The 13,937-nt window shown below is 41.2% G+C and overlaps 1 protein-coding gene across 3 annotated transcripts in view; it reads right to left on the bottom strand.

Moving 5' to 3' along the window:
* The window catches only part of minpp1b (multiple inositol-polyphosphate phosphatase 1b), a 93,958-nt gene that overhangs the window by 65,575 nt on the left and 14,446 nt on the right, over positions 1-13,937 (bottom strand). For all 3 annotated transcript variants that reach the window (XR_009645879.1, XM_060842345.1, XM_060842346.1), the window contains exon 2: positions 5,593-5,690. Coding sequence is in view for 2 of the 3 variants with exons in the window: in XM_060842345.1 (XP_060698328.1) it covers positions 5,593-5,690 (98 nt within the window). In the remaining variant the exon portion in view is untranslated. The remainder of the gene's footprint in view (positions 1-5,592; positions 5,691-13,937) is intronic.

The raw sequence follows: 13,937 nt of genomic DNA, 5'->3' as shown, positions 1-13,937 counted from the left end.
GTTCGCCAAGGGAAATGCAAGGCTTTGGGTAGGGGGTGGGTCTGCATGGGATGCTCTTTGGAGGGCTGGTGCAGACTCTTCAGGCCAGTGAGAACTCACAGTGGTGAGGGCGTCCGTGGAGGTGAGATGGTGCCAAAGAGTGATGGTTGTTGTTCCAGTGTCAGTGGTGTGGCAAGGAGGACTCATGCCTAGCCACCAGGCCGACAGCCTGTGACATAGCTCTTAACAAGAAGGACTGTAAAACTGGACACTTCCTTTATTTCGTCGTTTTTCTACCTTTATATTCAGTGTTTCGGTTTATTTTATTTTTCTGTGTTTTAAGATGGTGCCCTTTTCATTACCTTGGAACAAGATATACGTGACAATAAATCAATCAAATCAAATCAAATAAATCAAATGGAGTCTATCTGCATTGTAAGGATTCTATGATTCTATGCCTACATCTGTAACATGATGGTTGCGTTCTTGTGCAACTCCGCATTGTAGAAAAATTACGCTTTAGAAACAGTGCTTAAGAGTGTTGGCGACATAATCGTGTTACAGCCAACACATGTTTTAAAAGTTTGCACTTTAGAATCACTGTCTCCAATTCTTCAATCATGAATTCGAGTTAACGAACCACCCATTACAGGAGACCGACCTGTCCAGTGTGGATGCACACACAGCTTTCTTAACAGTAAGTAGTAAAAGAAAAAGCACTTGACAACGTCAAACTCTAAAAAATGATGTATAAATCATACAGACCCTGTCCTTTTTGACCAAGTATTGGTGCTGACATCAAATCATTGTATTTTGATGAGTCACTGGGCTCAAAAAGGCAGATTGAATTTTAATTCTGCGTTACTTCCTGGTGATCACTTAGACTTAGAATTAGCTTTATTGTCATGTGTACTCACATGAATACAGTGAAAAGTTTACAAGTCACCATTTTCAGCACCATTTTAGGTTCAAGGTACCGAGGTACAGATTCTTCAGTACAAGTTCTTCGGAAAAAAAATGAGAGAAGAAATAAAAAGTCCAGCATTACAGATTGCAGAAATAAATTAGAAAATAGAGAAATGAAAAGTTCAGGTTCCTGCTGTCTGCTGGCACTAATGGCTCTGACTGTGGACATTCCAATCAGCTCTTTTATGACCGCAATCGTTTTAACAATCCTGGTTGGAATTTTTCTTATTCAGCATTTATTGACCCACCTCAAACATGAATAGCTTGCAAGGCCATTTGAGAGAGCTATGATGAGTCAGCCACTTTGCTGTGGGTCTGAATTTACATGGAGGCTGAACCAGGTAAGAATGGCAGATTTCTTTTCCTGAAAGGAGATTAGGTCTTTACAGCAATTGATCATGGTTACATGGCTGCCAATGGATGAGCTTTTAATTTTCTTTAAATTAAAAAGATGAATTTCGTCATCTGCTATGGTGGGATTTAAACTCACATTCTCTGATGTATAATTCTGCACTATAAGTCCACTGATGTTAAACTATATCAGCAGTATTAGTGAAGCCTGGGATCATTCCCGTGGTCCTTGTTGGGCCTATACTCAGTCTACTGGCCCTTGCCGAGGTCTTGTTGCTAGACACTGTGAGAGTTAAGACCTTGGCCATTGTTATGACGGACCCGCGGGGTCCCGTCTTTGCGTGTTCTTTTGGAAGGAGAGACCCACACTGGCATCTTTAGTTTGGCGCAGACTGTCGTTTATTCACAGAATCTTAACTGGGAAACGATACAACGAATTATCAAGCATGCATTCGTTGGAGAAGGCGTTCTGCCCCCCCCCCGTTCGGACTTGGCACAGTTATACTTCGCGCTGCCTGGAGTCCCCGGTCAGATTTTCCTTGTCCACCTTCCTCATTGGTCCGTTCATCTGCGCGCCATGGGATCCGTCTTCCCATTGGCCACATCGAGGTGCCTGTCCAGCTCCTGCTGTGCTTGACAATGGCACAGACGTCCTGGGGCCAGCGGTTCCGATCCCGTAATCAATAGTTCATTGTTTAGAGAATCAACTCTCATTACTATGTGTCTGACAGGCTAGTCGTTTTCCGTGATTTAATCAATAGTTTCAGCAAGTAAATTAACAGGTACTTTTATCAACTATGAGTTCCGATAGAGCAATTCACACTGTCTGACAGTTATAGGTTCCTTTATCAATCATGAGTTTCGATGGAACAATTGACACTGGCTGGCAGTTACAGGCTCCATGATTTAATTAACAAAATGTATATCAATTGCGAGCTCCAGACAGGTAGTCATGCAGTTGCCAGCTTCAGCCCGCATGGCTGTTATTAACCGTTTCAGGGCTGGAACTAGAAGTGTCTGTTGCAGTAATAGTATTACCCTCCCTAGCCCTACATTAAACACCCTAGTAGTGTAATCACCCCAACACCATGATGGACTTTTTGCCTGCTGACCATTGCTGTTCAAGACACACCAATGAATGAAGGCTGTCGGATACAGCCTTTCAGGAATGGAGGCGAACAAAATTACAGGATAAAAAGAGTGAGGAAGAATAATGGTTCCAAACGTATCCTCAAAATTAGTGACTCGTGATCTTCTTATGTGATGACCCACTGCTACTTTAACAGGCAGTATGAATAATAAAAACTGGTCAGGGATGCCCACATCACCGAAAACAATGAAATGTTTCAGAAAAAGGCATCCCCGAGCATTCAGCAGGTAAGGTGACACCTTCAGAAAGCAAATGTAGGGAAAACAAGGCCAAGGGCAAATATCTGATCAACTGAACTAACACTGAGCCCGTGATACTGTCCCAGATTAACAGCAAATTATAAAATCCAAAGTGTAATGTGCTGCAGTATTGGTAACAGGCTCACAGTAAGGTGTCAAAGATTCATGACATCATTTCAAAAAGTAAAGGAGAAAAATTATCCCACAAAGGACTGTGGATACTGGAAATCTGAAACAGGAACTAGAGTTGATGAGTGTCTGGCAACGTCAGAGGATAGAAAGATTTTATCATTCGGGTTCAGTGACTCTTCTTCATAAATTTCTGTTTCGTTTTGACTAGCCCTCGGCCAACATTTGTTCCTTAATCAATCGTTTTAAACAAAATAACTATTTCCATATCGTGGTTGGTGGGAATTTGCCTTCAGCAGGTCAGCCTCCTTACTTTACAACAGGACCAACTCTACGAAAGTACTTCACTGAGTGGCAAATGCTTCGGGGCATCCAGAGGGTGTGAAAGGTGCTCGCTTTTTCTTCTCTTCCAGGTATGGAAAGCAAGAAAAACTTGCCATTTGCAATATTACTATTTCTTCCAAAAAAAAGGAATGTTTCAAGTTTTCTGTAACTCTTCACTCCTCCAGCTCCAGCACCGAGAGTAACTTCAAGAAAACGAGAATTAGAACCAGATAATGGGCCATTCCACGATTTGGGCCTCCTCTGTCCAATGATAAGAACATGATCGATAGGACTGGAGCCTCAATAGCTCATGTCTGTCTTCTCCCACTAATACTTGCCTCCATTATCAATCAAGACTCCACCTATGCAATGATCTAGCCTCCACCACATCCTGGGGAATAAAATTCTACAGGCTAACCACCCTCTGAGACAGAAACAAAACTCTTCATCTCAGTCTTATATCTAAGACCCGAATAGTTAACCTGTATCCCCCAGGTGAATCCTCTTCCACAAGAGCAAACACCCTTTCAGCATCCAGTCCTCTCTGGATCTGACATCCTTCAATAAGATCACCTCTCATTTGTCTAAACAGGTATAGGCCCAAGTTGGTGCAACTTTTTCTCATAAGTTCCTTGAAAGTGGAGTCACAGATAGATAGGATAGTGAAGACAGCATTTGGTATGCTTTCCTTTATTGGACAGAGCATTGAGTATAGGAGTTGGGAGGTCATATTGCGGCTGCACAGGACATTGGTTAGGCCACTTTTGGAATATTGTGTGCAATTATGGTCTTCCTGCTATAGGGAGGCTGTTATGAAACGTGAAAGAGTTCAGAAAAGATTTACAAGAATGTTGCCAAGGTTGGATGATTTGAGCTATAGGAGAAGCTGAACAGGCTGGGCTGTTTTCTCTCGAGCATCGGAGGCTGAGGGGTGACCTTATAGAGGTTTATAAAATCATGAGGGGCATGGATAGTGTAAATAGACAAGGTTTTATCCTGGGGTGGGAGAGGTCACAACTAGGGGGCATAGGTTTAGTATGAGGGGTAAAAAATTTAAAAGGGACCTAAGGGGCAACTTTTTCACGCAAAGGGTGGTGCCTGTATGGAATGAGCTGCCAGAGGAAGTGGTGGGGGTTGGGACAATTACAACATTTCAAAGGCATCTGGATGGGTATATGGGCCAAGTGCTGGCAAATGGGACTAGATTCATTTCGGATAGCTGGTCAGCATGGGAGAGTTGGACCGAAGGGTATGTTTGCAAGCCATACAACTCTATGACTCTATACATTAACTCTTTCATCCCAGCAATTAGTAAAAACAAAAGTTCTCTGAACTGCTCTTAAAAGAATTATATGCTTTCTTATGTAAGGGAACTAAAACTGTACACAGTACACCAGGTTTGGTATTACTAACACAATGCACAACTATGGTAAATTTTCAATACTTATATATTCTGTTCCTCTTCAGAATCCCTCAGCCCATCAAGTCCACACAGTCCCTCTGAAGAGCATCCCATCGAGACCCACCACCCCACCGAATTTCCCATGGCTAAGCCACCTTACTTGCACATCCCTGGATACTGTGGGCAATCTAGCGTGGCCAATCCACCCTAACCTGCACATCTCTGGAACATGCGAAGAAACCAGAGGAAACCCATGTGGACACAGGGAGAATGTGCAATCTCCACACAGACAGGCACCCAAGGTTGGAACTGAACCCAGGTCCCTAGTGCTATGAAGCAGCAGTGCTAACCATTGAGCCACTGTGCCACCCTCACAATAAACACATTAAGTTTGCATTTTGAATCACTTGCTGCACCTGCACACTAATATTCTGTAATTTATGTATGAGCACATTCAGAATACTCTGTGGAACTCTGCAGTTTCTTTCCGTTTAAATATCATACTGCTTTTCTGTTTTTATTCTGCAAGTGGAGAATTTTAACATTTCCAATATTGTACACCAGCTGCCAAATTATTCCCACTAATGTGACATATCCAGATCCCTTTGTAGACTCTATGTTTTCCTGACAATCTACCTTCCTGCCATCGGCAAACTGAACTGCATACGTTCAATCTTTCCTTCCAAGTTATTCATTCAGATTGTAACTAGTTAAAGCCATTGCACTGGACCCTGGGGCACTCCAACAGTTACTGTCCATTCATCCCGACTCTCTGCTTCCTATTGGCTAAGCGATCCTCTATCCCGGATCCTCTGCTACTCCCGAGACCACAAGCTTTTATTCTGTGCAGTTACCTTTGATGTGACATCTTATCGAAATACTTTTTGAAACCCAAGTACACCACATCTACAGACTTCCCTTGCTCTGTAACTTCCTCAAAGATGAGATTTTCCCCTAACACAAAAACATTTTTTCTAACATTAATTTTGAAGGACTTATTTGGCAAGTGTCACAAGTAAGAAATACGGCTGAGATTTTCTTTAACTTTTTACCTCGGCATCTTCCTTTTCAAACACGTCACACCAGGGGGAAACGATGCCTTTAAGGATGAACTCATAAGTGCAAAGATAAAATGTTGCTTCCACCATATCTGTAGCAGAAGAAAGACAGCATATCTAAGTTAGAATTCTCTGCTCTTAAATAATGCCCCATTCCGTGCTGGGACAACAGATTATAATTTCACCGTGTTGAGCTCAAGTTGAGTTACTTTACTGCACAAAACATAATGCTCATTAAGGAAATTAATTTTCGCATTAATCTGATTGAAAATGCAGATTAGATTTAACTCCTACCATTCTAAATTTGGTTCAGTACTTAGGGCAGCACCCAGTGACATTTCCAAACTGCTCCAGTTATCTGAAATTTTGCATTGGAAGCAAATCAGAAGGAATTTAGCACCACCATGTGGTCCATACTGTATATGACAGCAAGTGGACAAATTAAACACAAGGCGTTTAATTGAATCTTCGGTTCAATTTCAGCTGATAATTCTTAAAGCAGTATCAGATAAAAAAAAAAGAACAAGCATTTCACAGGACACTCAGTGACTTGCAAAATGACACATAATCTACGATATGCCCTAACTGCACTCAGTTGATGAGCTGGCATCGGGGCAGAATTAGCTGACGTTACAGAGGTGGAAACGCTGCCATGAATATATGGTCAGAAGCTCATCTCAGAGTCCGTTGTGAAATTAATACTGTTAACAGTCTAATTCAGCCACAAATAGAGGTTCCAGGGACATGGAGGGCTGCAGTCAGTAGTTAGGGAATGGAATCTCGATGCCTGAATCACTGCAGATTGCCATAATCGATGGTAACCAAAGACAACCAGCAATATCCCTGGAGAATCATAAATTATTTAAAAATTGAAATTATTTGTAAAAGAAGAAATAGTAACATGAGTAAGCCAAAAGAAAAAGCAATTCACAAAAGCAGGCTGATTCAGAGACTTCAGTTAATAAGCCTCTCAGTTTATTTTCTCAATAACACCTCTTTGTATATTGCATTTATTAATATGTAACTTGGTATATCCTCAGCTGATGGTAATATTGAACAAGTCAGACCACAGAGTGATATCTGGTTTGACAGATGTTTTTCTTTGATTTTGTCAATATGGTCTCTAGCTGAAACATAAGCATGCAGCGCAGCAGACTTTGTATTAATAGCAAAACAGAAGTTTATTTACAAAGAAATGAAGGGGGAGGCACAGTGGCTCAGTGGTTAGCACTGCTGCCTCACAGCACCAAGAACCTGGGTCCAATTCCCGCCTTGGGCCACTGTCTGTGTGGAGTTTGCACATTCTCCCCGTGTCTGTGTGGGTTTCCTTTGGGTGCTCCAGTTTCCTCCCATAGTCCAAAGATGTGCAGGTTAGGTGAGCTGGCCATGCTAAATTGCCTGTAGTGATAGGTGGATTAATCAGGGGTAAAATGTAGGGGAACGGGTCTGGGTGGGTTGCTCTTCAGAGGGTTGGTGTGGACTTGTTGGGCCGAAGGACCTGTTTCCACACTGTAGGGAATCTAACCTAACCTAAAAATAAAATAAACTAAACTATCTATTAATAATAAAAATGTAAAGATTTTTAAAATTAGCAGTAGAATATAACTCCATTAATCCCAAAACATTTTATAATTTGAAAAAAAGGGACAGCTTTTGTGTAGTCTCACCCTCTATTCCAGTACCCAAAAACATATGCTATAAAGTACACAAAAAACACTATTCGTATTGTATTCACACCAATGTCCCTCTCTTTAACCTTATAATACATTTGACGTAAGCTTCCTGCTGTTAATACCATCCTGTAGGAAGAAACCCTCGATTGGATTTGCTTTGCTATGGCCTGATTACCATGTGAGACGGTTTTAATTGATTTCCGGCTTTTTTAATCCCCAAGTCCCTTTCCTCTCCTTCCTCATTTAGGCTTTTATTATCTAAACAGTAGATGACCTCGTTATCCTTTCAACCAAAATACAGCACCTCTCATTTATCTGCAACAAAACATTTTGCCAATTAACCATTCTTCCAGTTCATTAATATCTTCTTGAATGTTATTACTTTCTTCCCCTGTGTTATCACACTTTCCCAATTCAGTATCACCTCACAGATGTTGATTTATCTTTTGATTCTGGAGTTAATGTAATGTCAATAATGTGAACAACAGAGATTGCTGGGCTCCTTGCTGAGATATTTGCATCATCACAAGCCACAGATGAGGTGCCACAAGACTGGAGAGTGGCTAATGTGGTGCCGTGAATTAAGAAAGATGCTAAGGAAAAGCCAGGGAACTATAGACCAGGGAGGCTGACGTCAGTGATGATAAGTTGTTGGTGGGGATTCTGAGGGACAGGATTTAAATGCATTTGGAAATGCAAGAACTGATTAGGGATAGTCAACATGGCTTTGTGTGCGGGAAATCACATCTCACTAATTTGAGTGAGTTTTTTGAAGAAGTCATCGAGTCATAGAAATTTACATCTCGGAAACAGATCCTTCGGTCCAATCCGTCCATGCCGACCAGATATCCCAACCCAATCTAGTCCCACCTGTCAGCACCCAGCCCATATCCCGCCAAACCCTTCCTATTCATATACCCATCCAAATGCCTCTTAAATGTTGCAATTGTACCAGCCTCCACCACATCCTCTGGCAGCTCATTCCATACACATACCACCCTCTGCGTGAAAAAGTTGCCCCTTAGGTCTCTTTTATATCTTTCTCCTCTCACCCTAAACCTATGCCCTCTAGTTCTGGACTCCCCTACCCCAGGGAAAAGACTTGGCCTATTTATCCTATCCATGCCCCTCATAATTTTGTAAACTTCTATAAGGTCACCCCTCAGCCTCCAACACTCCAGGGAAAAGAGGCCCAGCCTGTTCAGCCTCTCCCTGTAGCTCAAATCCTCCAATCCTGGCAACATCCTTGTAAATCTTTTCTGAACCCTTTCAAGTTTCCCCAAGAAGATTGATGAAGGCAGAGCATGAACATTGTCTGTCGGGGCTTTAGCAAAGCATTTGCCAAGGTTCCACATGGTAGCTTAGTCAGCACTATTAGATCCAATGGAATCCTGTGAGAGCTAGTCATTTGGATACAAAATTGGTTTGAAGATAGGAGACAGGGTGGTGGTAGAGGGCTGTTTTTCAGGCTGGAGGCTGTGACCAGTGAGGTGCTGCAAGGATTGGTGCTGGGTTCACTGCTTTTTATCATTTATGTAAATGATTTGGATGTGAACATAGGAGGTATAGTTAGTAAATTTGGCAGTGTAGTGGACAGTGAAGAAGGTTATATCAGAGTACAAAGGGACTTTGATTAAATGGGGCGGTGGACTAAGGAACGGCAGATGGAGTTTAATTCAAATAAATCTAAAGTGTAGCATTTTAGTTAAATCAAATCAGTGCAGGACTTTTTCACTTAATGGTAGGGTTTGGGGAGTGTTCCCAAACAAAGAGACTTAGGGGTGCAGGCTCATAGTTCCATGAAAGTGGAGTTGCAGGCAGACAGGGTACACAAGTTTGGTTAACTTGCCGTCATTGGTCAGTGCATTGAGTATAGGAGTTGGGAGGTCATGTTGCGGCTGTACAGTACATTGGTTAGGCCACTTTTGGAATACTGTGTGCCATTCTGGTCTCCCTGTTGTAGGAAGGATGCTATGAAACTTAAAAGGATTCAGAAAAGATTTACAAGGATATTGCCAGAGTTGGAGGGTTTGAGCTACAGGGAGAGGCTGAATAGACTGTGGCTATTTTCCCTGGAGTGTCAGAGGCTGAGGGGTGACCTTATGGAGGTTTAGAAAATTATGAGGGGTGTGGATAGGGTGAATAGCTAAGGTCTTTTCTGCGGGGTAAGGGATTCCAAAACTAGAGGGTATAGGTTTAAGGTAAGAGGTGAAAGATTTAAAAGGGACCGGGACGGGCAACTTTGTCACACAGAAGGTGGTACATGTATGGAATGAGCTACCAAGTGGTGGAGGCTGGTACAATTACAGCATTTAAAAGGTATCTGGATGGGTATCTGATTAGGAAGGCTTTGGAGAGATAGGCCCAAATCCAGGCAAATGAAACAAGATTAATTTAGGATTGGCATGGACAAGTTGGACCAAGGTTCTGTTTCTGTGCTGTACATCTCCATGACTCGGTAACGGTGATGCCAGTACCAATCTTTATGGAACAGGTGTCCCCATCTTTTGCTAGTAACTATTGCACTGTAATCATCACCATTTCCTGTTTGGTAGCCAGACACTATTCATTTTATTTTTGTCCCTGACGTTGCATGCTCTGAGTTGATCCTGCTTATGACTTACTACGTATGACATTATCAAAGGCCTTATGGAAATTTTATATCACCAATATAAATACTGTATCTACTGACTGCTATTATCTAGCAGTTCTGTACTTCTCAAAATAATCACATAAGCTTGGTAAGTTTTAAAGGATCTGCTTTGAAATATGGGCTGTCTACTTTTTGCTGGATATTCAGTTTCTTCAGTACTTCAATTACATCTTTGATTAAATATTCCATTATCTTTCCTGCCACCAATATTCAAGTAATTGAGCCGATAATTCTCTGGTCTTCTTCTATGCTTCCTTTTATTCCTAAAACTCGTGTTTATTAATTGGCACTGTATTTTATAATTATTTTTTATTTATATCTAAAATGACTTCCATTTCTTCCCAAATTGCTTTAATGTGCTAGACACGATCCATCCCAACCCAGGGGTTTATCTTTTCTCAGTTTGATTAGTTTAACAATTTAATCCCCCTTTCTACTTTGTTCCCTTCTACTGCCTTGTCCACCTCTAGAAAAGTAAATATATAATAGTCCAACCAGATTACTGTCAGACCTTGCATCTTTATGTTGAGCAGTTGTTGATAGCCCCCACTCCTGATCTTTCTTTATCAATTAATCTGTAGTTTACCTCTGCTTTTATTTTTATAGCTTTTGAGAACTTAATCTCATAGTTCCTCAATGCTTGCACATTGTTTTTTCTTTTATAACTTCTTTATTTTCTATTAAGCATTATTGGCTTGCTTGTTTTCTGTTTTTGAGAGGAATATGCTTTTCAACAAATCTACTCCTCAATATTTGATCTCTTTATTTCCAGTACACTTTCCAAATTACTTTCGCTCATGCTGTCCAAACCGGCATTTTCTTTGATTTGGAGATGCCGGTGTTGGACCGGGGTGTACAAAGTTTAAAAATCACACAACACCAGGTTATAGACCAACAGGTTTAATTGGCAGCACTAGCTTTCGGAGCGACGCTTGACAATCTTTGATATTTGTCATACTTTGACTGATTGATAATTAATTGACTGAGACAGAAACGTTATAAATGTCATTGCCTAGACTTTGCATGGCTAGCTTTGTTATCCACTCTGGTTCACTTTACGTTATCATATCCAACATGACAGTTCTCTAGTTGAGTCTTTTGTACACTGAGTAATAATGCTCCTGATCACACTACGAAAATTACCGAACTCTTCCACAGCAGAAACAATTTGCCTTTATATAACACCTTTAATCTAAAACATCACGATGCGCTTCACAGGGGCGAATTGCAAAACCAAATTTGGAACTAATTTGGAGATCGTGCATGAAATAATCAAAGGTTTGATAAAAGAGATTAGTTTTAAGCAACATCTTAAAGAAAAAAAGAGGGGCAGAGAGGCTTACTGATGGAATTCATAGTCTAGGCCTTGAGCAGCTGAGGTCTCATTCACCAGTGCTGGAAAGATTAAAACGGGATTAGATGTGTCCAATTCTTCTGAGATTCTGAAGCTAGAGATTACCTGGGATTGGAGGTGCAAGGCCACAGAGAAATTTGTTCTAGGTCTAAGTTAGGACAGACAGCAGATTTCCAAAGTTTTCATTTTACTTAGTAAACTAATTGATGGAATGAGCTGCGAGAGAAAGCAGTGGAGGCAGGTACAGTTATAACATTTAAAAGACATTTGGACAGCTACATGGATAGAAAAGGTTTAGCAGGATATAAGCCAAATTCAGGTACGTGTGACTTGTTCAGTTTAGGAAATCTGGTCAGTATGGTTGAGCTGGGCCAAGGGGCTTGTTTCTGTGCGGTCTGACTTTATGATTCTATAACTTAAAAAACTAAGAATGGTGCCAGATGACTGGCAGATAACAAATGGGATTTCTAGATTTAAAAGGGGAGGTGGATTAAGACCGAGGAACGATAAACCCAGTGGCAGAAAAGATAATGGAATATTTAATCAAAGATGGAATTGAAGTTCATCTGGAGGCTGGAATGCAGATGACCAGAAATGAGTGTTCTGCAATACTCAAGTCTGGAGAGAACAAAGGCACAGGCCAGGCTGGGAGTTTCAGTTTAACACGATTTGTCAAGGTTCCTGTTCTGTGGCAAGCCTGCTTTCCAGGCCTTTCCTCATGTTCTGCTCCCATTGGCCTGCCTCCTGTTCCTGCTATGCCTCCAGTCCCCTTTTACTACCTGCCCTTCTCCACCATAGCCCAGCTCGTTTCCACTCTCCTCTGACCTTTAAACTCTCCAGTGCCTGCTTCTGGCCTGTCTCCCATTCTGAATTTGCATTGAGGGTCATTCTCACTGCACTGACCAGTTTCTGACACCAATTGAAGGCTGGTCAATTAAAGCTTCAACAGACCATAAAACCAAGGCCATTTGTCCCATTGAGTCTGCTCTCCCATTCATTGAGATCATCGCTCATCTGACAATCCACAACTCCACTTTCCAACCTTATTCGGTAACCCTTGATTCTCTTACTCATTAACAATCTGTCTGTCTCAGCCTTAAATATAACACAATCTCAACAGCTCTCTGTGGTAAAGATTTCCACAGATTCACTATCTGCTCAAAGAAGAAACTCCTCCTCATCCTGGCCTTAAATTAGATTAGATTAGATTCCCCACAGAATGGAAACAGGCCCTTCGGCCCAACAAGTCCACACCGACCCTTTGAAGGGTAACCCACCCAGACCCATTCCCCGAATTTTACCCCTGACTAATGCACCTAACACTATGGGTAATTTAGCATGGCCACTTCATCTGACCTGCACATCTTTGGACTGTGGGAGGAAACCAGACCCCCTGGAGGAAATCCTTGCAGACATGAGGAGAATGTGCAAACTCCACACAGACAGTCACTCGAGGTGGGAATCGAACCCTGGTCCCTGGTGCTGTGAGACAGCAGTGCTAACCACTGAGTCACCGTGTCGGCCCAATGTGCAATCCCTTATTCTGAGATGATGTCCTCTGGGCTTAGACTCTCCCACAATGGCAAACCACCATTCTGCATCTACACTCTCAAGTTCTTGAAGAATTTTGTATGTTTCAATAAGATCGCCTCTCATTCTTCTAAACTAAGATAATTACAGGGCCAACCTACTCAACCTCTCCTCATGAGGCAATCCCCCAGTACCAGGTATCAGCCAAGTGAATCTTCTGTGGACTGCCTCCAATGGCAGAATGTCTTTCCTTAGATAAAGGGACCAAACCTGTTCACAGTATTCCTACTGTGGTCTGGCTAGAGTGACATATATTTTTAGCAAAACATCCCTATATTTATGCTCCTTTCCCTTTGAAATAAATGGCAGCATTCTATTTGCTTTTCCCTATTACACATTGAGTGTAATGTTAACGTACACTATAATTACCATACCTGTATTTGAAGTTATTCTGCATTTAATTTATTTTCTTCTAGCAGTTATTTCATTTACAAATTTACATTTAGAAATACACACCATTTCAACTGAATAATGTTGTTAATTTGTTTTTCCAGTGAGAAAGTCTGGATGTGCCCAGCTGTAAAGGGATTCTTCTGTATTTATTGATTTTTTTTTGTTTTGTGAGTTATTTCAACTGTAAATACATAAATATAGTAGAGTACTTCAACTTATTAATTATTTCTTCCAAGCAAAAAAATCTCTGCAGGAAACTAATTCTGGCTTTATTATCAATTTCTATGGGAAACAATCCTTCACTTAAAGTTGTGATTTTTAGACAGATAATTTTAAGTGAGGGCATACTGTCCCTTTTCTTAATTTCTTACTAAGTAATGTTTAGTCAATGTTGATTTTATTTGTTACAGTAAAAGTCTTAAAATATAGTAGCTTGCTGTGCAATTCATTGCTTCATTCCATTTTAAAAAGATTTGAGTCTTTGCATGGACAATAGCATGGGAGAGTTGGGGAAGGATTTGAAAGATGACAGCATGTATAAAGTATTTGGAAAGGAAAGATGGGGAATTGATCTTTGTACTTTATTTGTAGCCTAGATGTTTTCTCCATGGTGGGGGGGGGGGGGCTTATGGAGAGTTGGTGATTTACTGATAATATCCTGGGGTGTTATGGCCCA

This window comes from Hemiscyllium ocellatum, chromosome 22 (genome assembly GCF_020745735.1).
Source record: "Hemiscyllium ocellatum isolate sHemOce1 chromosome 22, sHemOce1.pat.X.cur, whole genome shotgun sequence".
Classification (NCBI taxonomy): Eukaryota; Metazoa; Chordata; class Chondrichthyes; order Orectolobiformes; family Hemiscylliidae; genus Hemiscyllium; species Hemiscyllium ocellatum.
Note: the sequence above shows the minus strand (reverse complement) of the source record. Positions and strands in the feature narration are given on the sequence as shown.